The sequence below is a fragment of the Musca autumnalis genome, unplaced genomic scaffold (genome assembly GCF_047663935.1).
Source record: "Musca autumnalis isolate F117 unplaced genomic scaffold, ASM4766393v1 scaffold_1, whole genome shotgun sequence".
Taxonomy (NCBI): domain Eukaryota; kingdom Metazoa; phylum Arthropoda; class Insecta; order Diptera; family Muscidae; genus Musca; species Musca autumnalis.
Window position 1 is genome coordinate 119361972 of NW_027411644.1, and position 22327 is coordinate 119384298.

Consider the following 22327-nt stretch of genomic DNA (forward strand, 5'->3'; position numbering starts at 1 on the left):
GAGATACTACAAGGACGAGCTGTGCTACGCAGTAATCGATACTAGTAAAGGATCTGGAAGGCTACACAAAGAGTACTTATCGGAGATCGAGAAATCGATCAACGATAAAATATTGGAACAAATCCTGCAAGGACGGGTCTCAATAAAAATAAACTGCTGTGAGCCAAGGGGGGACCTCCTATTGTACCACCTGGACTCACACGCAAACTCTGCAGCTCTCGGGGAGGTAGTCAGCAGTATAGCAACTCCATAGGAATGTGGCAGACTAAAACTGGTGCGGAAAGACGAAAATTCTCATCTAACCAAAGCATCGGTGTACGTCAAGGGGTATGGCTGCAAGCTCGAGACGGAGCACATTCTCAAGGTCTTTGGCGTACAAAACGAGGCCCTAAAGGTGGAAAAATGGGAAGTCTTCCACAGGGAGGAAAAGGAAGACGGCACTCTCCTTGCATTATATGTCACAAAAACTTATGCTTTCTTTTTTCTCCAGAGTTGTCATCGTCGGACGTCACAGTATTGAAGCAGGTGAATGGTAACATATTCCTAGCATTATTATACCTGCCGTTCGACTCCCCGACATTACCACCTTCGTCGGAATTGCAGCAACTGGTGAGACGGATAAAGCAAACAGGTAACAAAGTACTAGTAGGTAGCGATGCTAACTCTCACCACATCTCGTGGGGTAGTACTAACACTAACAAAAGGGGTCAAGCCCTTATAGATTACTTAAATACTAAGGACCTGATTACACTTAACACCGGGAATACGCCAACCTTTGTTAATAGAATTAGGGAGGAAGTACTAGATATAACGATATGATCAGAAAATTTAATAAACGAGGTACACGAGTGGAGGGTCCTGGAGGAACACTCCTTCTCAGACCATAAGTATATTAGATTTAAAATAGCTAGGCCATCGCCTAACCCGATAACCTTCCAAAACAAATTGGACTAAGTTCCGAAAACGAGTAAAAGAAAGACTTGGGCAACCCGATGAGGAATGCCTAAGTAAGGAGGACATAGAGAGATGTCCATAAGCTAACCGAGGCACTAGTAAGGTCATTCAAAGAAAGTTGTCCACTTCGAGAAGGGAAATCTGCCTACGAAAAACCCTGGATGACAGGGGAAATTCGTAACAAGGGCAAGGAGGTCCGCAGATTTTATAATAGGGCCAAACGTAAAAAGCAGCTGTATTATGGGACAACTATCAGGCAAAATTAAAGGAATACAACAAAATAACAAGAAACGCCAAACGACACTCCTGGAATCTTTTCTGCGAACAGGTGGATAGTGCAAATGACGTTTCAAATATTAAAAAGTTTCTATCTAAAACCCATACACAGACCGAGCAATTGGTCGATGGAAATGAAAAAAGGATTGAAACAACAGAAGAAACTCTAGGCCTTGTGATGAAAACGCACTTTCCGCAGAATACCATGGTTAACACTGAGGCATCGACGGAATGTATTAACTCATCGGAAGAGGCACCAAAGATCGACAGCTTAATGGTCCAACAAGCCATCTTAAGCTTTTCACCACATAAAGCAGCTGGACCAGACCAGATCTTCCCGGCTTTACTACAGAGGGAAGTGGACATTATTGCGTCCAAACTGGTCGGGATCTACAATGCATGCTTAAAACATGCATACACTCCTATAGCCTGGCAGGAGGCAAGGGTAGTCTTTATACCCAAACCTGGTAAGGCAAGTTATGCAACACCAAAATCTTATCGACCGATAAGTTTAACTTCATTCTTACTCACAACAATGGAACGGACAGTCGACACCATAAAGAGTCGACATGATAAAGAGTAAGATCCCCAACGATATGCTTAAATTCAAATAACATGCATACGTTAAAGGCAGATCAGTGGAAACCGCATTGCATGAGGTAGTACACCACATAGAAAGAACCTTCGAAATGAAAATGTACACACTTGCTGTATGCATCGATATCGAAGGCGCTTTCAATAACGTAAGCACCGAGACACTTATCCACTCCTTAGACGAGTTTCAGGTAGACAGGGCCTTAAGGAACTGGATAAACCACATGCTAAGGAACAGATGGATAAGCTGCGGGCTATACGACTTGAAAATAAGAGACAAAGTTGGACAAGGAACGCCAGAGGGAGGGATACTTTCACCTCTGTTGTGAGTTACCACCATAAACAGTCTCTTGAGGACCCTAACCGAAGAAGGAATTGACCCAGTCTGCTATGCAGACGACGTTATAATACTTCTGAGGGGAAAGAATCCGAATCAACTCTGTCGAATCCGAATCAACAGAAACGGCTCTAAAAATTGCTTTTAACTGGGCCAGGCCGAGAGGTCTGAATGTCAACCCGGAAAAAACAGAATTATGTCTATTCACTAGGAAAACGAAAATGGGACACTACGAGGAACCAGTTTTTCTAAATAAGACAATAAATATCTCTTGTACAGTTAAATATCTAGGAGTAATTCTGGAGAGGAAACTTAAATGGAAAGACCATATACAAGAAAGGGCCAACAAGGCCCAAATATGTTGGTCAACCTGCAGAAGGGCGATAGGCTCAAAATTGGGGTTCAATCCCAGGATGATACACTGGCTATACAGAAGCGTAATTAGACCAATTCTAATGTACGCGTCTGTGGTATGGTGGACAGCCATGGACAAAAAATGCAATGTGGAAATATTGCAAAAGGTCCAAAGAACATGCTGCCTAAGCATTAGCGGAGCAATGAGGACCACACCGACTAGGGCTTTAGAAACAATTTTGTTTGTACACCCAATAGATATTCAGGTAAGGTATGAGGCAGCCATCGCAGCTGCAAGGCTAAAGTCGATGAGCGAGTGGATCGAAAAGAGCCACCAAATATACCACCAAAACATATTAAAGGTCACAACGGGTGAATCTATAAATCAGGCCTTGTGTGAAGTGTCAATACCTGACAGAGACATGTGGATCGGGGGAGCTCTAGCACAGATTCCCGCTGGAAGCTGTGGGTTTACGGATGGGGCTGTGCTAGGGGGGAGAACCGGACTGGGTCTTTATATAATGGAACCGGAAATCTCCCTCCGTCTGCCGGATCATAACACGATCCTGCAGGCGGAACTCCGGGCGATAACAGAGTGTCTGCTTTGGTTTGATACTCACACAAGGCCTACCACTGTAAATATCCTTACGGATAGCAAAGCAGCCATTAGAGCTATATCAACCAAGACAGTGAAATCTAGAACTTTCTTGGAATCTATAAATAATTACTCTCAACACGGTAAGGTAAACATTATATGGGTACCAGGGCATACCGGGATTAGGGGTAATGAAATAGCAAACTCCTTGGCAAAACAAGCCAAGGAGAAACCCACGGTATGTCTAGAAAACGCTAAGCCGTTTAAAGCTACGCGACTAGAATTAAAGACATGGGCAAAAAATGCACATATATCCCTCTGGAGTAGTGAAGAGATGGGAAAAAACACAAAAATCCTATGGGGAAACCCAGACGAGGACAAAACAAAAGAATTACTTTTACTAAGTAAAAAAGATATTAGTAGACTGACAGGAATCCTTACAGGTCACCAAGGTCTAAAAGCGCACCTGCACAAAATAGGTTGTGCAGAAAACAGTGAATGCAGAGCATGCGGAGAGGACGACGAAACGTTGGAACATTACCTCTGTCATTGTCAAGCCTTCACAAATCTGAGAACCCAGTTACTAGGGAATGACATTATACCAGGACTTGACCAAATTAGGACAATCGAGTTCAAAAAGATCAGAGACTATGTAAATAGGACAGAGATCCTAGACTAAGTCAAAAAAGATAATCTTCCATAACCCAAAATTAGAGCGCACAACAGGCCTACTTATGGCTTAAGTGTATGTCCACATGGGCATGTGGTGATCTAGTATCACCCCTCTTTTCAACCTAACCTAACCTATGTCCGCTTCGCTTCACGGATATAACTCCCAACGAATTTTGGGAGTTATGTCCGCAAAGCGCAGTGGACATAACGCCCAAAATCTTTTTGGGAGTTATGACCGTGGGAGTTATGCCCGGGCACCATCTTGTGGTACAGCCCTGGAAGGAAACAAACCCGTCACCAAGTATCGGAATTTAATACAAATTCATTTAAATACTTCCCTAATAATATTGCCCGGTTTATCTCAGGGCTTGAGAGTTACACACGTTGGGATTGATCTGCATTATTCAGCACAAATCTGTAGGCCCATTGCACACCATCACTGCCAGCCTACATTGCCTGTGATGGAGTTTTATTGCGAAGCTCTTGAAAGCCAAAGCCCGTGGAGGGTTCCTTAAGGGAGACCATTTTTGCTTTTATGGCGGTCTCAAAACCACGGCCAAATAAAAATATCCCTAGCTTCCGATGTGACCCTAAAGCTAAATGGTAGTAAGGCGTTTAGTATATAGGGGTTTTTTAGGCACTTGCTGCGGGTAACCGTATTTTTAGCTATACCTTGTTATTGTTAGATGTTAGTCTCAAAATGGTAAAACCTACGATAATATCATAAAGGCCAATCTTGTATAGAATTTTCATAGTCCCATTTCGTAGTACTTGCGGTTTCCAAGCAAAATCGTGAAAACCTAAAAAAAAACCAAAATTGTCTACTTGAATAGCGATTTATTTAAAAATAGCTGTTGCGATTTTTTGTTTTTAGATTTTTCTCATCTATGAACATTGTAGTTTCAGAATCCCTGATGTAAGCACTTTCCATTTAAGGTTAGATGAGTTTCGAAGAATGGTTTCGTTGCAAATAAAAAAACAGGTATTTGTTAATTAATTTTTTTCCAAATATTCTAAACAGTATTTATTTATATTTATTTACAAATGTATGAATGATGATTACGCACATGCACACCTTTGCAGGCAATTTAATAAAATGTACAATTTATTGCTAAATAATGTATATGCAATTGTTTAAATAATATGTTGGTATTCCATTAGTAGACTGCGGAATCCTATGCAAATGCATATATGGTTAGGATGGTCGTAGAGAAAATCTGATTAGACAGAAACTCGTTTTATTACAAAATAAAACGAATTAGGCCCAGAAATTTTTGCATATTTTGCATATTCTGCATATCGTGCATATTTTGACATATTTGTACATATCTGCATAAAAAGAGCATATGCAAAACCATATGCAAAAATATATTCAGGGATTTGTGGTCTAAATATCCTACCAAAATGGCTGAAATTTGGTATTAAGTCTTCGTTAGGGGTATGCAACTTTACAACTGAAATCTGTCCGCATATGCCCACGTCTTCATATAGGCCCCATAGAACGGTACCTACCGATATTCGGTATTTTGATAGTTGTAGCCTCAATATCCCACCGAAATGACTGAAAATTGGTATTTAGTCTTCTTTGGGGTATAAAACACTCCACCTGAAATTTGTCGGCATAGGTCCACGTCTTCATATAGCCCCCATAGTATGGGCCTTCTCATTTTCGGTATTTTGAAGGTTGTGGCCTCAATATCCCACCGAAATTACTAAGATTTGGTATTTGGGTTTCGTTGGGGGTGTACAACCTCCCACCAGAAATTTCTCGGTATAGGTCCACGTCTTCATATAGCCCCCATAGAACGGTACCTACCGATATTCGGTATTTTGAAAATTGTAGCCTTAATATCCCACCGAAATGACTGAAAATTTGTATTTAGTCTTCGTTGGGGGTATAAAACATTCCACCTGAAATTTATCTGTATAGGTCCACGTCTTCATATAGCCCCCATAGAATTGTACCTCCCGATTTTCGGTATTTTTAAGGTTGTGGCCTCAATATCCTACCGCAATGACTGAAATTTGGCATTTTGTCTTCGTTGTGGGTATAAAACTTTCCACCTGAAATTTGTCGGTGTAGGTCCACGTCTTCATATACCCCCCATAGAACGGTACCTCCCGATTTTCGGCATTTTGAAGGTTGTGGCCTTAATATTACACCAAAATGGCTGAAATTTAGTACTTAGTCTTCATTTGCAGTATTAAACTTTCTCCCAGATTTTTTTCGGTATAGGTCCACGTCTTCATATAGCCCCCATAGAACGGTACCTCAGGATTTCTGGTAGTTTGAAGGATGTGCCCTCAATATCCACCCGAAATGGCTGAAATTCGGTTTTAAGTCTTCGTTGGGGGTATAAAACTTTCCAACTGAAATTTATCGGTATTGGTCCACGTCTTCATATAGCCCCCATAGAACGGTACCTCCCGATTTCTGGTATTTTGAAGGATGTGCCCTCAATATCACTCCAAAATGGCTGAAATTCGGTATTAAGTCTTCGTTAAGGGTATAAAACTTTCCACCTAAAATTTGTCGGCTTAGGTTCAGGCCTTCATATAGCCCCCATAGAACGATACCTCCCGATATTCGGCATTTTGAAGGTTGTGGCTGTGGTTATACATTTCTCTATTTTATTGACTTGTTTGAAGGGAATTTTAAACAGAAAAATTTTACACATAGGCATTTTTGTACCTATTATTGAAATATTTGTTGCATAAGCAGATATGTAGAATGCATAAATTTTGCATATGCAAAAATTTATGCATTTTGCATAATTTTGCATATGTCATATGTTTCGATTGCAATATAATCAGAAGCCAAAAATATGCCCAGTCCCAAAATTTGACATGAATCGGACCAAAAATAGGGGTTGCATAAAATTCCGCTGTCTATCCATTAGTTGAAGTAATTGACATTAAATGAGTATTTTATTTAAGGATCATACACTGGTATTGTTGCATTGCAACAGCAACAATTTCATGTTTAATCTACTATTCTAAATAAACAAATGAAAATGTTTACGATTTGTGGAGGAGCAGAGCAATTGACTCAAAGTGGATTGCGCCATTGTGCTTGGAACATGTCTGTCTCCACAAATCGCATTTTCAAAAATTAAACGGTTCGGGTAACGGCAGTGTGTTTAGCTTAACTGATATGACATTTCAGTGGTTAAAAAGCAACCACAAAAATAATTCGTTGTATTCTTATTTGTATGTATATATAAATCTATAAAAATTTGCATTAATTATTTTATTTTTATATACAACTATGAAAGAAATAAACAAGGCAGCAAAAGTAAAGGCAGTAAAAGTCAAGATTGAAGTCGGAATTAAAATTAAAATAAACGGAAATGGAGAAATCTGTTGTAAAATTGGAAGACAATCATTTCGTGTGGAGCAGCGATTTGTGACGTAAAACTTAAAAATACTTTATCAAATAACATAGGCAATTTGTAATTAAAAAACAACTAAATTATTAATATAAATTATATGAGAGATAATAGTTTCGTCATAAAACACAAACAAAAAATGCATTTACAGACGTCCCGTATTATTGCTGTTAGTACCCCATGTAACTTGTGGTGGATTTCTGGTTGTTAATCTCAGTGAATTGACTTCGTCTTCTTCGGTTACATGTTCGTATCCCTGGTTTATGGTGCCACCACCATTGGAACCATAGATTTGCTGAAAATATACAAAGAGAAAAAATCAATTAATTAAATTAAATCAATTAAAAATTACAAAAAACATGGTTTTTCGATCTTTTGATAATTATTATAAAGCTACATCCAATGTTTCAGTAAAATTGGGAGCCATTCTGATAAAACAATAAAAGAGCAAGGGCAGCATACATCGTATTTTTCTTAATTCTTTAATCAGAAATGACACCCAATTTTACTGAAACGTTGGTTGTGTTTTCAGTTTAAGTTTTTGCACACTTTGATCTGGGATAAGCCAGGTTTCGCCCCTTACAAAGGCAATTGGTTATTGGCTTCATCTAAAAACATTTACTATAACTATACTGAACGTCTTTTTATGGTCATCTTCTTGGTCCACGAGCGCTACATTCATTATTAAAAATAATTTGCTAGGCTAAGGCATATCACATTGTATACCTTCAATCGAGATACATAAGTGAAGAACTTAAAAAGTTAAGTGAATACCTATTCAAGATTTTTTTATATTTGCAGCATTAGGAATTAAAAGGCGATACGAAGATAAGAGAGATTAAACAGAAACTTGTAATCTAGATATTTTGTCTGGATCTACTGAACTACCAAGAACTACGTTCTCTAAGAGATTGTTATGTTTACGATTTTTAATTTCCCGATTTCAATTTCCGTAGTACCCTGGAAATTTCTATATAAATGTACACGAGTTGCAGAAAAAGGATAACTTACCTCTCCTGGTCCACCATTCACATTAAAGACATCTTTAATACTAATGCCTGCATTAGAAACTCGCCCGCTACGTGTTGGTACGCCACCATTATTATTAAGCTGAAAGTGATATAAACATTATAAATAAGCATATAATTTCGATTTTTTGTAGCAGTTCCTAGGTATTTATACTAACCGTTGCAGCCGTGGTAATGCCATATTCATTTTTGGCGCCCAATGTTTGCATAGCTGATTTTCTTCTTTCTGCCATAACTGAATTTTTGCGAACTTCCAATGCTCTTATGGTTTCGGCACGCATAGTCAGTCGCCTCGTCAATATAGGCGTTGCTATAAAAAGGGGGAAAAGGTTAGAAATTTAGATATTGTTGCAAGGATAAAACAACATCTACACTAGCGTCTATTATCTTGCCATGGATTAATCTTGTTTTTACGACAGATCTATTAAAACACACTTTACAACATATAAATCTAGATGGATAAGCTTACCGAGACTAATAGCCTGTTTATATTATAGATTTCTGCCGGGTTAACCTTTTCTTTGAGGACTTATTTGACGTATACGCAATGGAATTGACATTTGAAAATAAGTGGGTCTATTATATCCTGTTATATGTAATCGAACTATAAGCAAAGTTTAAGAACAGTAGGTCTGTACGATAACCCAAAAGTTTGTACAAATGTGCACAAACTTTTACAAAATGCTGTTCGATAACAAACTTCTAAAGTAAAAGAGAGCGAATTTGGAGACAATTGTGAGAGAATTTTGGAGAGTTTTGTTTACAAGTTTTTGCAAGGAAAATTTTTCTTGTAAGAATTTACAAGTTCGATCAGCTGACTTAAATTCGAATGCTTTGTGGCGGGCTTCTTGGCAAAAACATATGTAAACAAACGTTTGGTTATTAAAATAAATAGAAATAAAAAAGGGAAAAATATTAAATAAATGTTGGAAAACGATAATATAAGTAAAATAACTTATTTTGTAGTTTGTGGTGACGTTTTTTTTTTATTTTATTATTTATTTTATTTAATCTTTTCCGCCAACTTCTTCTTCTTATTTATCAAATCAGCTGACTTCTTGCAAGTTCTGGCAATTTGCTGTTCGATAACAATCTGCAAATTTTTAGCTTCGACAGAGTAAAATTAGTGGAGAGAGGTTACTGAGAACTTGCTGAGTACTTGCAAGCACTTTCACTTGCGAAGTTATCGTACAGACCTAGTATGACAAGTGTTTAAAAGTATTTCCTTTAAGCCGCATTTACATGTAATGTACATTTAAATCATGGATGACCAAGAAGTAGAGCTGCTAAAATCTAGTTCGTTTGAACGATCTAGTTAACTATACAGTTCAATGGACACCGGTCGTTTATATGAATGAATTGCGTATGAGTTATTTCACCGCTTTGTTTTTATGAATTAACTAGTTCACTAGATTTAACATCTCTACCAAGCCAAAATGTGAATGTATTCAAACAATTGACAAGTTATGAATGTGACATATGCTCTTGTTTGTATGGTCTTTCTTTGCATTCGAATCGTGTGTGTAAATTGCCAAAAAACTTTGGTACCACCGTGTCTAAGGAGAACACTTTTGAATGTTAATTCCGTTGCCATAAATGCTCGCCATAATTCTAGTGTCTTTTATTTGACGCATACACTATTGAATTGACATTTGAAATCCAGTGGATTTCGTAAATCTAAACGTGTTATAGGGTTTTTATACCTGCATAACGTACGTTCACACTCAACATGTTTAAATAAATATCTCGCAAATAAATGGCGTATTAACACAAAACACTTGCTTTAGGTACCAGTGTAAATAAGTTTAAATTATCCTATCTAAATACATACATGGATTATTTTCTGCATCGGCTGTTAATTTCATGAAACGCTTCTTAAATGCCACATCCAGAGTACCAATTTGACGTCTGGGCTGTCTTGCCTTCTCCAGATTTTGTATAGTTTTTCGACGAGCAATACGATCGGGTCCGCTACCAGAATCATTGTCGTAATCTTCATCGATGCCTTGCAGTCGTTGTAGATTCTTCACAATTTCCACAGCATGCTTTTAGGGATAACACATAAATATTTTAACTTAGATATTAAACAACAATTAAGAGCCACTGTACTTACCTTATCTATCAGTGCATCTTGTGACAATTCCTCTGGTTTCTTCTTGAAGAAGTTCAATTCCGTCGAGGATAAAATGTGGGCCAAAGTACCAAAACGATGGAACAACATAGCCGTAAACTGTATTACCAAAATCAAGGCGAAGAAGAACACAAAGACTAAACCAATCGGTTCCAGTTGTAAATATTCCTTCGATATGTGGACCTAATCATTAGAGGATTAGAAATAAAATATAAATAATGGAAAATATTAATATTGGATTGTCATGCGATAGGTAGTAGTAATTATGTTAGGTGTTAGTTACAATTTTTCGATCAGAGAGTAGTTTTTTTTGGGGGGGATTTATTTTGTTTTATTTGATTGAATGCTTTATGAAACATGAAAACGGATATAAGTTTTATTGTTGTTGTTGTTGGTAAGAATGTAACAAGTAAAACATTTATGTGCCACGTGTAGGTGAGAACTGAATGTATGTTTCTTGTTTTATTTATTTTTTTAGTGCCGACACAGATTAGAAACACCAAACCGACGAACCATTGGCTCATTGCCCACATTTTGTTTTTATGTCTGTCTGTCTGTTGGATTGTCAAGCCACCAGAGAAGTACATATTTAACATTGGTTTTATTTTTTGTATTTAGGTGAATGAGAACGGATTAGGAATGTGAGAGAGCGTTATATGCTCGGGATCCTGGGAAGCCTTGGTGGTGGTGGATAGAACAAAAGTTATATAGCAAATAAGTTTGATTGAAAGGCTGTTGACTGATTGATTGGATATTAGGAAATTAGATGAGAATGATTATTGTTTGCGTTTATCCACAGATGACCATTCACATTGTTGACCATCACACTGTCATATAACAAATATACACACTTACATACACATACATAAAATTTATTCAAAAACATACATATTAAAATAGAGTTTTCTTCTTTTTTTTCATTGTTGTGATGAGAAAGTAGACCTAAAGAATTGTTTCAAAGTTCTAGGGGTTCGAGCAAATGAATCTTTGCATTAAAAATACAATGTATAGCATTTTATAGTACATGGTTTGCAAATCCTTTTGAATTAGTTGTTTTAAAACATGTGGAATCTTGATTTTACTGCCTATTTTGATGCACTCTGTTCCTTGCATTTGAACAGCATCCGGTTTATATCCAAGGAAGCTGTGACAAAGGCATTGCGGTCGTTAAATGTTTAACACATTTGTTCTTCAAAAACATTTCCAAAATTTTGTTACAATGTAAAAAAATTGAGAACGTTTTTGTTTTTGGGAATTCTTAATGAGGTGCAGTACAACAATTTGCAACAAAAATAAACAGACAGCTTAATTAGAAAGGTTAATTCGAGTGTTCCTAAAACTTCAAAAGAATATGCACAATCTATGTATGTATGTGTACTGTTTGAAAAATAGGTGCTGTTTTCACCCAATTCGTCAAATTCATCGCTATTAGACCCAATTTGTCAACTTCATGTAAACAAACATTTTGAAAGCTTGAAGAACTTTTAATCAAAATAGTCTTGTTGTTGTGGTTCACCTTAGTTATAGCATCATGGACTACATTAGATTAAAACCACGACGCTGGCTTTTTAGCCCCCCTTCCACACGATGAAATAAATTTAATGAAATTATGCGTCCTTAGATCGAGTTCCACTCGGTAATACTCGTCAAATTTTTGTTTGATAATGTTCTGCAAATTTTTAGCTTCTAGAGAGCAAAATTAGTTGAGAGAAGTTACTGAGAACTTGCAAGTACTTTTTACATGTGAAGTTATTGTACAGACCTAAGAATGTTCACAGCTAGAAGGAATTTCAATTGAAACAATCATGATGCAATAAATAAGGTGAAACAATATGACCAGTTGGTTCCACCCAAGTCTGATCGGCGCGAAATTTTATGTAAGCTTTGAGTTTACGACAGAGAAGTAGATTGCAATTTAACGTGATGATCAGATAATATTTAGCGGGTTAAATGAACCAGAACTTTTCTGTGAAAATTGGTAAAGTTTTTAGTGAAATGACTATATGTTTATATCTGGAAACTATGTTTAACCCATGTAAGTTATATTTAGAAGAGGAATGCTTGACCTTTCCATTGATCCTAATTATGTTGATGTACGTGGTCAGATAACAGAGTTACAGCCTAGTATATACATGGATCCCTCAGTTTTAATTGTGGGTAGTGTAATCTTAATCAGGCTAGATGTCGCAGTTATAGTTCAATACTGACAAATGTTTACACGAGGTAATGGCCCCGGCACATACGGCCCGTTGTTAAACCCTCGGCACAAACGGTCCGTTTAGTGACACGTTGGGACACCCGTTGTCCCAAAAAAGTTAAATTATGTTTAACTTTAATGCGTCAGCCACATTGTTGTTTTTCAAAAAACTTGGCATCACTTGTACTTTTTCCATGTGGTTGTCGTACCGCGACGCTCAACGCACCGTATGTGCCGAGCGCTTGAGTCATGTCACGCGTTAATAACAACCACATGAAAAAAGTGTAAGTGATGTCAAGTTTGTTCCCGAAGTTTTCATGAGGTTCTTATAACGCGATGCTCAACGGACCGTATTTGCCGAGGTCTTTATAGTTTTCGTCAAGGATAGTGCCAATAATTGTTGATAATTATCGGATAGTATTTAGCGAGTAAACTTGACCATAAAGCCCTCGGCACATACGGTCCGTTTAGTGACACGTTGGGACACGCGTTGTCCCAAAACAGTTAAATTATGTTTAATACGTCAGCCATGTTGTTGTTTTTCAAAAAACTTGGCTTCACTTACACTTTTTTCATGTGGTTGTTGTAACGCAACGCTCAACGCACCGTATGTGCCGAGCGCTTAACTTTTGTGGGAAAGATATCCAAATTTAATTTTTAATCAGTAATTTAAATTTTGGGGGCTTATTCGGACAACTTACTAAAACTTAACTTGAAAATCCATTCTTAACCTCCCACTTAATGCACATTATATCAATGTAGCAGTTAGATAAATGAACTACTGTCAAACATCACGGTGCGCCTGAACCAACTTTAAATGGAAGTTGCTTACACCTCGGAAGTTTTTGCGGATTCTGAAACCACAATAAAAAAACGGCGGAGCCCTTTTTAAATTAATCGCGATCAAAGCTAACATTTTTTTCGCTATTAAAGCTCACAAATTGGGACAATGCACTGACTGTATAGCCTCCTTATAAAACAATGTCATGTGCGGTGCGCCTTAACTAAATTCAAATGAAAACCGCTTACACCTGTAAAGTTTTTGCAGATTTTTTCTGAAACAGTAATGTTCATAGATGAGAAAATCCAAAAACAAGAAAATATCGCTGGAGGGATTTTTAAATAAATTACTGTCAAAGTTCACATTTTTAGGGGTTTTTAGGTTTTCAGGATTTTGCATGGAAATCGCAACCCCTATCGAAATGTGACGAATGAAATGTTGTAGAGAATTTTCACTGTTACAACATTTCCTGAAAACTTAAAAAACTCTAAAAATGTGACCTCTGTCGCGGTTTAAAGTTAGTTAAGGCGCACCGTGCATGACATTGTTTTGTATGGATGCTTTACAGTTAGTTCATTGTCCCAATTTCAACTTCTATATCTCAAAAATGGCAAAACCTAGAAAAAAGTCATAAAGGCCAATCTTGTAGAGAATTTTCACAGCTACAACATTTGCTCTAATCCCAAAAGGACCTGCGGTTTACAAGCAAAATCGTGAAAACCTAAAAAACCCATAAAAATGCGAACTTTGATCGCGATTAATTTAAAAAGCGCTCCGAAGATTTTTTTATTTTTCTCAGCTATGTAATAGTGCGGTTACACTAGAGTTTTTTGCCGGGTTAACCCACTTCATGAGGATTTATTTGACGTTTGCGCTATGGAATTGACATTTGAAACCCAAATCCGTTATAGTGTAACCGGGGTATAAGCACCTTCCATTTAAAATTGTTTAGGCGCACCGTGACATATAAGTGTGTTTTCCTTTATAGTTTTGTGCTATGTTTACATTTACGAAATCCACTCGATTTCAACTGTCAATTCCATTGCTCAAACGTGAAATGAAATCCAATCGACTTCAGATGAGTTTTCATTTGACGTATACACAAAGGAATTGACAGATGAAATCGAGTGGATTTCGTAAATGTAAACATAGTATTGGTTTGTTTATAAAGAACTACGTTTATCTTCCATGCTACAAAATTTCTCAACCATGATTGAAAAGTATTAAAATCATGATAGGGGAATTCCCTTTTTTTCTAAATTGATGCAAATTACGATGCTGTACGGGGTTTTGAAGTTTTTATACTACCTTTGATTAGAAGTAATGTAATACCTCGAAATATTGATCGATTTCATTGATCGAATCGGATGAAGTCCCAAAAGCTATTCGTAAATGCATTTGGTATCATACATACATATATTCCCAAAACATACCCGAAGGAAAAAGGGAGACTTGGCAATCATATAAATAAATTCCGAGGAAAATTAGTGGCCAGGGGAAGTGGTGTAGGGTTTAACATTGTCGGCCCCGTCCGACAATAGCCCTTTTTGATTTGTTTTTTTTTTTTTTAATTCATTCTGTTAATACCTTTTATCTTAATTAGATATTTACATTATTTGATGTTCTTATTTTTACGTTGAATGAATCGTATGAAAACATAAACAACAATTTTGACAGCTGTTACGTGCCACCTACTGTGGCGCAACGGTGCGGTTCCGAATAGCTCAGGGCGTCATACTCAGTGCGGTCCCAACCCATACACCTGTAGCCCTGGGGGAACTATAGGGCTACTGGTGTATGGGTTGGGACCGCCCTGAAGATGCCCCTGAGCTAACTGGCACCACACCGTAGCGGAACTGCAGGTGGCACGTAACACAGCTTGAAGGACTTTCAATTCAAATAGTCTTGCCGTTGTAGGTTTTGATTCACCTTATTAACAGAATCAGGGAAACAATCTTGTTATTGTATTCTTTACGTAACCATCTTAAATAGACCTTGAACTATGCTTTTCCCAGAACCTTGAGAACTAACTAAACGTACGCGTCTACTAGCTCTTGCTATAATGATTAACATCTCTATTTTGATTTATTTAACATTATATATTCCATATAAAAATGTTCCCCTTGTTTTATTTGTTCAACGCATGCATAAAACATAATTCAATCACTAATACCAGAAACTAGAACCAAATTATTGCAGCATTACTACATAGAGATTCACTCCGTCAAAACTGATAGTCCCTCTAAAATAGTTGAGAAAAAAAACTCATTCCAATTTGAAGAAAATAACAATGTCCATTATCCAAAGTGTAAAAAAAACAAACAATTATGATTAATCATAAAAAAATAATGTTAGTGTTGGAAAAGCTTTAACAAACTTTTTTTTTAGAAAATGGAATAGATATTTGGTATGATAAATGAATTTGTCACTAGTATAAAAACAGAAGTAGTATCCAGTTGAATTTATCAGTTAGATTTCAAATGTCAATTCCATAGTGTATATGTCAAATAAAATCCAATAGGTTTATGAAGAGGATTTATTTGACGTTTACGCTATGGAATTCACATTTAAAATTGAGTGCATTGCATAAATCTAAACTTTGAAGTTTGATCAATCAATCAATCGTCTTAAGCTGAAAACACATCCAACGTTTAAGCCAAGCTTAAATTTTTCTTTATTGTTCTACCAGAAATTACAAAAATCTTTACACAAACGTTGGATGAGTTTTCAGCTTTATTCTTTTTAAAATTTCGAATTTCAAATGGATACAAATGTCCAAATTTCAAATTTAAAAGAAATAACAAATATCACAAACATTTATCACTACCAAAAAACGCAATCATTGTTTTTTTTTTTTCCAAAGGACATTCGCAAATAAATCAATCTCAAACATCATTTACAATAAATTAAGAAAGGGTGAGTGAGACAGGGTTAGGTTCAAAGGGGTAAGTTAATTAACTGGCAAAAAAGAAAAGGGAGGGACAGGAAGAAAGGGTGCTAGTTAGCTAGGTCTAGAAGAGTGACTTAGAAAAGTTAGGCTCATTTGGGTGTTGGGGAAGACAAACGGGGTTTGTTAGGAAAAAACACACACACATAGTACATTAAAAAATATACACATAGAGACAGATATAGAATGATAGTAACACATTGAACAAACAAATTGAGGGTATTGGTTGGGTGGTTAAATATTATTTGCTGTTGTTTTTTGAGAATAATATTCGTTTGATAAAAACCTCAGATGTCTCTTCAATGTACGTTATGTTCGTCTTGACGCCCAATGGCCACACAATGTGAAGCTTATCCTTGTTCAATTGCAACAAGAAAACGATCAACACAAACAAGGCATTGGCCATGAAGAATGCAAACACCGACTTATTCCTCAACTCAATCAGATCTGCAGCGATACGAGCCTGCATGTTTTTAGCATATTCATTCAAAAGTTTGTTTGCCCAAGACGTATGTATGTAGTACGTTGCCGGCACATCACAAAGAATTTTTTGTTGCGGTTTGGTTTCAAAATAATTGAATTTTTTCATTTAACATTCAAGTTTTTTTGGTTTTTCAAAAGCCCAACAAGTTACAAATTGTCGTAATACAAATAAAAAAGAAAATAGAAAAAAGAAGAAAACAAAATGGGTTAGTAATGTTGTACCGGAGGGATTTCCTTTAGAATAATCCGGTTGCCATAATTATCAACTTTTTATTCCTCCGGAAATCCCTTTAAAAATTACCTCTTGTGTGGATTCGTCATATGTAATGTTTGTGCGTACACCGAACGGCCACTTGACGTGGATATTATCCTTGTTCAATTGTAACAAGAAGACAATGAGTACGAACAGGGCATTCACCATGAAGAATGCAAATACCGATGAGTCGCGCAATTCTTTAAGATCTTTTGCAATTCTTGCCTAAAAATTTATAATTTTTATCAAAAAGGTTATTATTAAGGTTATGAAAAATAAATTAGATTAAATATCCTCGGTATGTTTGTTTGCTTCGTATATAGGTTATATTACAAGAATGGACTTCTTAAGAGAGATTAGATTATAAGGGGCTTCGTCCGGGTAAGTCAGTTACACATATGCTCTGTCCTTTTAATTTTAGAAATGGTAAAAGTGGCAAAAGTAGTAACAGTCGTGAACTACTCTCATATCAAGTTTATGCTTACATCAAGTTAGGGAAGACTTTTCAAGTAAAAAGTGGTAAAAATGAAGATTCTTACACGTAAAGGAACAGAGCTGTAATAAAACGATTAAAATAAATGATCTGTTCCAGTACTGCAAGAATCTACTAAATTTTACTACTTCTTTCGATAACATAAATGAAAAAATGTTATCGTAGTAAAAAGTAGTACCTTCTTGCGGGTTCTGGAACAGAGCAAAAGGTATACAAATTTGAATCAATCAAAAATTGTATAAAGTTCGACAGTCCGAATGACGAAATAATATAGGCTCATCCACATGGCACAGATTATAGAGTTCGAATTCAGAGATCGAGTCTAAAGGTTTTGACGACAACAACGCATTTTGTATGTCATATCTGAAATATTTTTAAAGGCTTGGCTACTGGCGTGAATTTTTAAAATATTTTTTAAATGCTTGCGTATGGGCGTGGATTTTTAAAAACATTTTGACTATGGGCGTTGATTTTTAAAAATATTTTGCCTATGGGAGTGGATTTTTAAAAATATTTTTTAAAGGCTTACCTATGGGCGAGGATTTTTAAAAATATTTTTTAAAGGCTTACCTATGGGCGAGGATTTTTAAAAATATTTTTTAAAGGCTTGCCTATGGGCGGGGATTTAAAAAAAGTTATGGCTAGCATATTGGCGTGGGTTTTTAAAAATATTTTTTAAAGTCTTGCCCATGGGCGTGCATTTTTAAAAATATTTTTTAAAGTTTTGCCCATGGGCGGGGATTTTTAAAAATATTTTTAAGACTTGCCTATGGGAGTGGAGTTTTAAAAATATTTTTTAAAGGCTTGCCATTTTCTAAAAATTGATTAGAAAGTAGTTGAAATTTGAAGTTTGTTTGAAGATAGTATGAAAGAACTCGTAATTATGTTGCTTTCAAGCCTCAATTATGTATTAACAAAAAACGTAGGAATTTAACTGGAAAGGTCGTAAATAACATGCAAATAATTTTCCCCTTCAACTGAGTCCAATTTTCGAAAAAATTTTTTTGGAACTAAAATCAATTATTTGCAATATCCCCAAGTCCATTCTTGTACAAACCAATATAATCTCATCTCATCTGGAGTTATCTGCTCTAGAAATAGAGATTTCGAGCATGCAACTTAAGCTGAAACAAAAAGGGTATTAAATAATCACGGTGTACATGTGTCATAGTTTTTCTGTTCTAATTTTTGCAAGAATCCACAAGCTTCTCTAGCAACATCTGACATTACCTGTTCCACGGGATCATTATCGATGGGGAAGAGATATTTATCAATTAAATCTTTCCAGAATTGAATTTCAGCACTTGACAAATAGTCCACTTCACCCTTACGCAAATCGGGATCTTCAATCCAATAGGGATTTGTGAGGAAATCTCTTTCCTGCTTTGGTTCGGCCGATGAGTCCGAATCACTGGTCTCAGATTCATCGCCAGATTTTTCAGCTACCGATGACAACAGATGATGATCCTTGGAACTACCCGATGTGGTGCGACGGCGATGATGACGAGTGGAAGTGGTTTCGTGTGGATTAATAGTTTGTTCTATGCTATCGATACGATTCTTAATTGTATCCAAAGAATCGGCAATGGCTGTTAGCTGTTGCTTTTCATCCGATGTCTTGCCGTGCGTACAGAACATACAACGGAACAAACCGGCCAATGAGAATTCCACTGAACCTTCTTCGTCCGCATTATTGCCCATACCGCCTTGTAAAAAGGCCAACATACTCTTTTGTTTTGCCTTTTTGGCAGCTTCTTCGGCTGCCTTCTTTTCCGCTTCCATTTCTTTTTTGGTCTTTTTGGCAACAACTTCACGAGTACCCCAGGAGACGACATTCAAATTGATAATGGAGTACAAAATCAAGAGCAAGTACATAGAGGGAATGGACAGCAGATATATGAGACCACACGATATACACCAAAACTCCTGCGGATGAAGACACGCCGCTATGAAGAATGACCCCGTCATGGCAATCAAGAAAATAGCCGATGGTGAACCGATACCGTCCTCACCCAACTGTAATGCCGTACCAACAATGACAGCCATCATAATCAGGGCATACGCCGTTGACAGCACTTGCGCCACGAACAGCTGTATATTGGCTTTACACGTGAAACAGACAAACATGAATCCCAAGATCGGCACAATATTGTAGTGGAAGGAGGTCCAATTGTCAATACGGAAGGCAGCCACAAAAGCACCCACCAACATAAGGAAAATCGTACCAGGGCCCAAAATAGTACCACCCATCAACATCATTTGGTAGAAGATGTACAGCAGCGAAATATTGTCATTGATCTTAATCGTTCGCTTGGCATCGCCCAGCAGATCCATAATGTTGGCAATGGTGGAGGGTACCCAACGACGACGTTGATTATAGAACTCATTGAAACCTTCGGGGCAATGAGTGTAGGCATCGGAGGCAGCTGAATATTCGACACGATAGCCTCTCTGCAGCAGCAGTGTACACAACCAACGATCTTCACCCTGATCGTATTGGACATAATGGCGAGCCTCATCGGATTGGGTGGTGTATTTCTTCATGACGTTGTCGTCCATCAAAGCCTTACCACGGAAAAGCGAGAAACATCCCGGACTACAAAGTACACAACCGATCATGTGTTCGGTGGCCTTTTGCAGCCAATGACCAATAGCGTATTCGAACAATTGATACCACACCATTGGACCGGAGCCGACAGGATGAATACGACCACAGGCAGCACCCAGATTCTTGTTCTTTTTCATTAAATCGACCAGCAGTGTTACGGCATTTGGTTTGAAATCAATGTCACCATCGAGTGTCAAGAGATAGGTATTCAGGGCAATGGTGTCTTTGCGATCGGCAGAAATTGGCAACTCCATAAGACGGTGACCCAACAAATAGTACATGTACATGACTTGAGACCAACGCTTACGATGACGAATACGATCTTTGTCCTTCAAGTGGGCAATGAATTTAGTTTTGCCAGGCAGGGTCCAGACCAAACGGCCACCATAAGGTGTGGGATATTTTTTGGGTGGGCGTAAACGAATCGTAGTTTGATGAATTTCCGAGGCAGCATCATCCATGGTGGCAACAAGCAATTTTACGAAACGATTTACCTGAATATCATCATCACTGTGATCGGAGATTTCAAAGGCGTCATCGAAGAATGTGTGGGCTGGAAAGATGAAGTAGAAACATTTTGCATTGGCAAGGGAAAACTGGGTATTTTTTTAGGACTTACTTTCAAATTCATAGTAATCAGGATCAACAATTCTCAAATATTTCTGAGCCACACGACGGGCACATTGATCTTCATCCAGACGCATAACACTCTTTAAGAACTCCATCATCTCATCTTTAGTTTCGTGCCACATGGTAGCGCAAGCATAGATGCGGGTAATATGATCCGATGATTTAACAGTGGATTTGGTTTGTATGGCAGAACCATCAGTGTGGACCGAAATCGTTTCATAATATTCATCACCTTTTTCCTTGTCGATTTCCGAAAGATCCTGCAATGGAATTTGAAGAGAAGCCATCAAGCAACATAGTATAAATTTTTGAAAATCTAAACTTACCTCTGTCTTGACATCAGCTTGATCATCTCTTCGCCGATTTAATGCCATAGACTGATCAATAAGCAGAGAGCAATACATGGGTTTTACGAACAATTTTTCTGTTGTGGCCAGACGTTCACATTTCGGTGTCCAAATATGTAAACTAATCCATGTCTGACTGAGCAGCCACAGGATCCAGGCCCAGGCCATTTGTTGTGTCACAAAGTCATTAAATCTAAAGTTCGATGGGCTCGTAAAGAACAAATAATCCGGTATGGTATCATGGAAGAAGCAGGGATCATCAATACGAATGCCACAGGCCGCAATCAACAACGACACCGAAATGGGAATAGTCAAACTCACAGGGAAGGCATAACTGAAGCCCTGAATGAGAATTTTACAAGCGAATTTGCCAAAGATGTAGCAAAGGTAGGCTCCGAATATTTGAATGAGCAAAACATAAATTACGGTGTTGTGCGAAGCATCTATGTCAATGCTGTCAATATTGGCAGCATCAATTGTATCCGGCAGTGAGTTTGTGAGTGAGGTGGCCAATTCATCCACAGATATTTTGTGGGGACCAAAGGCATCGCCGTACATGCTAAATATGTTGCCCGGTTCATCTCCCTGTAGCCAATAGATAAACAACACCGAACATATGAATAGAGAAATCTTCCAAATTGACAAGAACATGTGACTGAAGTAACGTGTATATCTGAGGTCCTCTTTGACACGGCCCATTGCTCGCACAATGCCAAACGATGATTGTGGATCGACATAATTTTCCCACCAACCACATGAAATCATAAGACATGCCACGGGTATAATCCACAATTCTTTACGATTTTCCAGCAAAGGCCAAATTACAAAGCCCGTAACCTGTGCTGCCAATGCCACCAGATCGACAAGCATTTTGGCAAAACGTTTTCCTTCCTTAGATGTGCGGGACATAAGGCCCAAAATGCCGGGTACCACACACAAACAATTCGTCAACATAGCTCCCTGAATGGCGTCCAATTGTGGCAGTACAACAAACATCAGCAATGCTGTTCCAAATGTATTCAAACTCTCCATAATGAACATGAATAGGAAATGGGATTTTTGTGGTACTTTAAACGTCTTGAAGAAGCAGATACGTGTCGAACGTATTAGAGCACCAAGTTCCGGTACAGAGAATGCAATAATCAAGGCCCATATCCATGCAATACGCTCCTCTTCTGGCAATTTGACGACAAAGGTTTTATCACGACCCTGCGGGAGAAGATTGGAGGTAATTTAGGGTGTTACTATTACTTATACC

General features: G+C 37.5%; 1 protein-coding gene across 2 annotated transcripts in view; it reads right to left on the reverse strand.

The window, feature by feature from the left end:
* Positions 1-6682: 6682 nt before the first annotated feature.
* Positions 6683-22327, reverse strand: part of kkv (hyaluronan synthase-like protein kkv) — a 56166-nt gene continuing 40521 nt past the window's right edge. Inside the window, exons 5-13 of one of the 2 annotated variants that reach the window (XM_073991209.1) lie at positions 21049-22278; positions 20712-20982; positions 18715-20645; positions 16542-16718; positions 10313-10513; positions 10031-10244; positions 8358-8509; positions 8183-8281; positions 6683-7466 (exon numbers count right to left, since the gene is read on the reverse strand). In XM_073991209.1, coding sequence (XP_073847310.1) covers positions 7317-7466; positions 8183-8281; positions 8358-8509; positions 10031-10244; positions 10313-10513; positions 16542-16718; positions 18715-20645; positions 20712-20982; positions 21049-22278 — 4425 coding nt within the window. In that variant the 3' untranslated portion in view covers positions 6683-7316. Of the gene's footprint in view, positions 7467-8182; positions 8282-8357; positions 8510-10030; positions 10245-10312; positions 10514-16541; positions 16719-17039; positions 17217-18714; positions 20646-20711; positions 20983-21048; positions 22279-22327 lie in introns of both variants that reach the window. The other variant, XM_073991199.1, reaches the window with a different exon arrangement.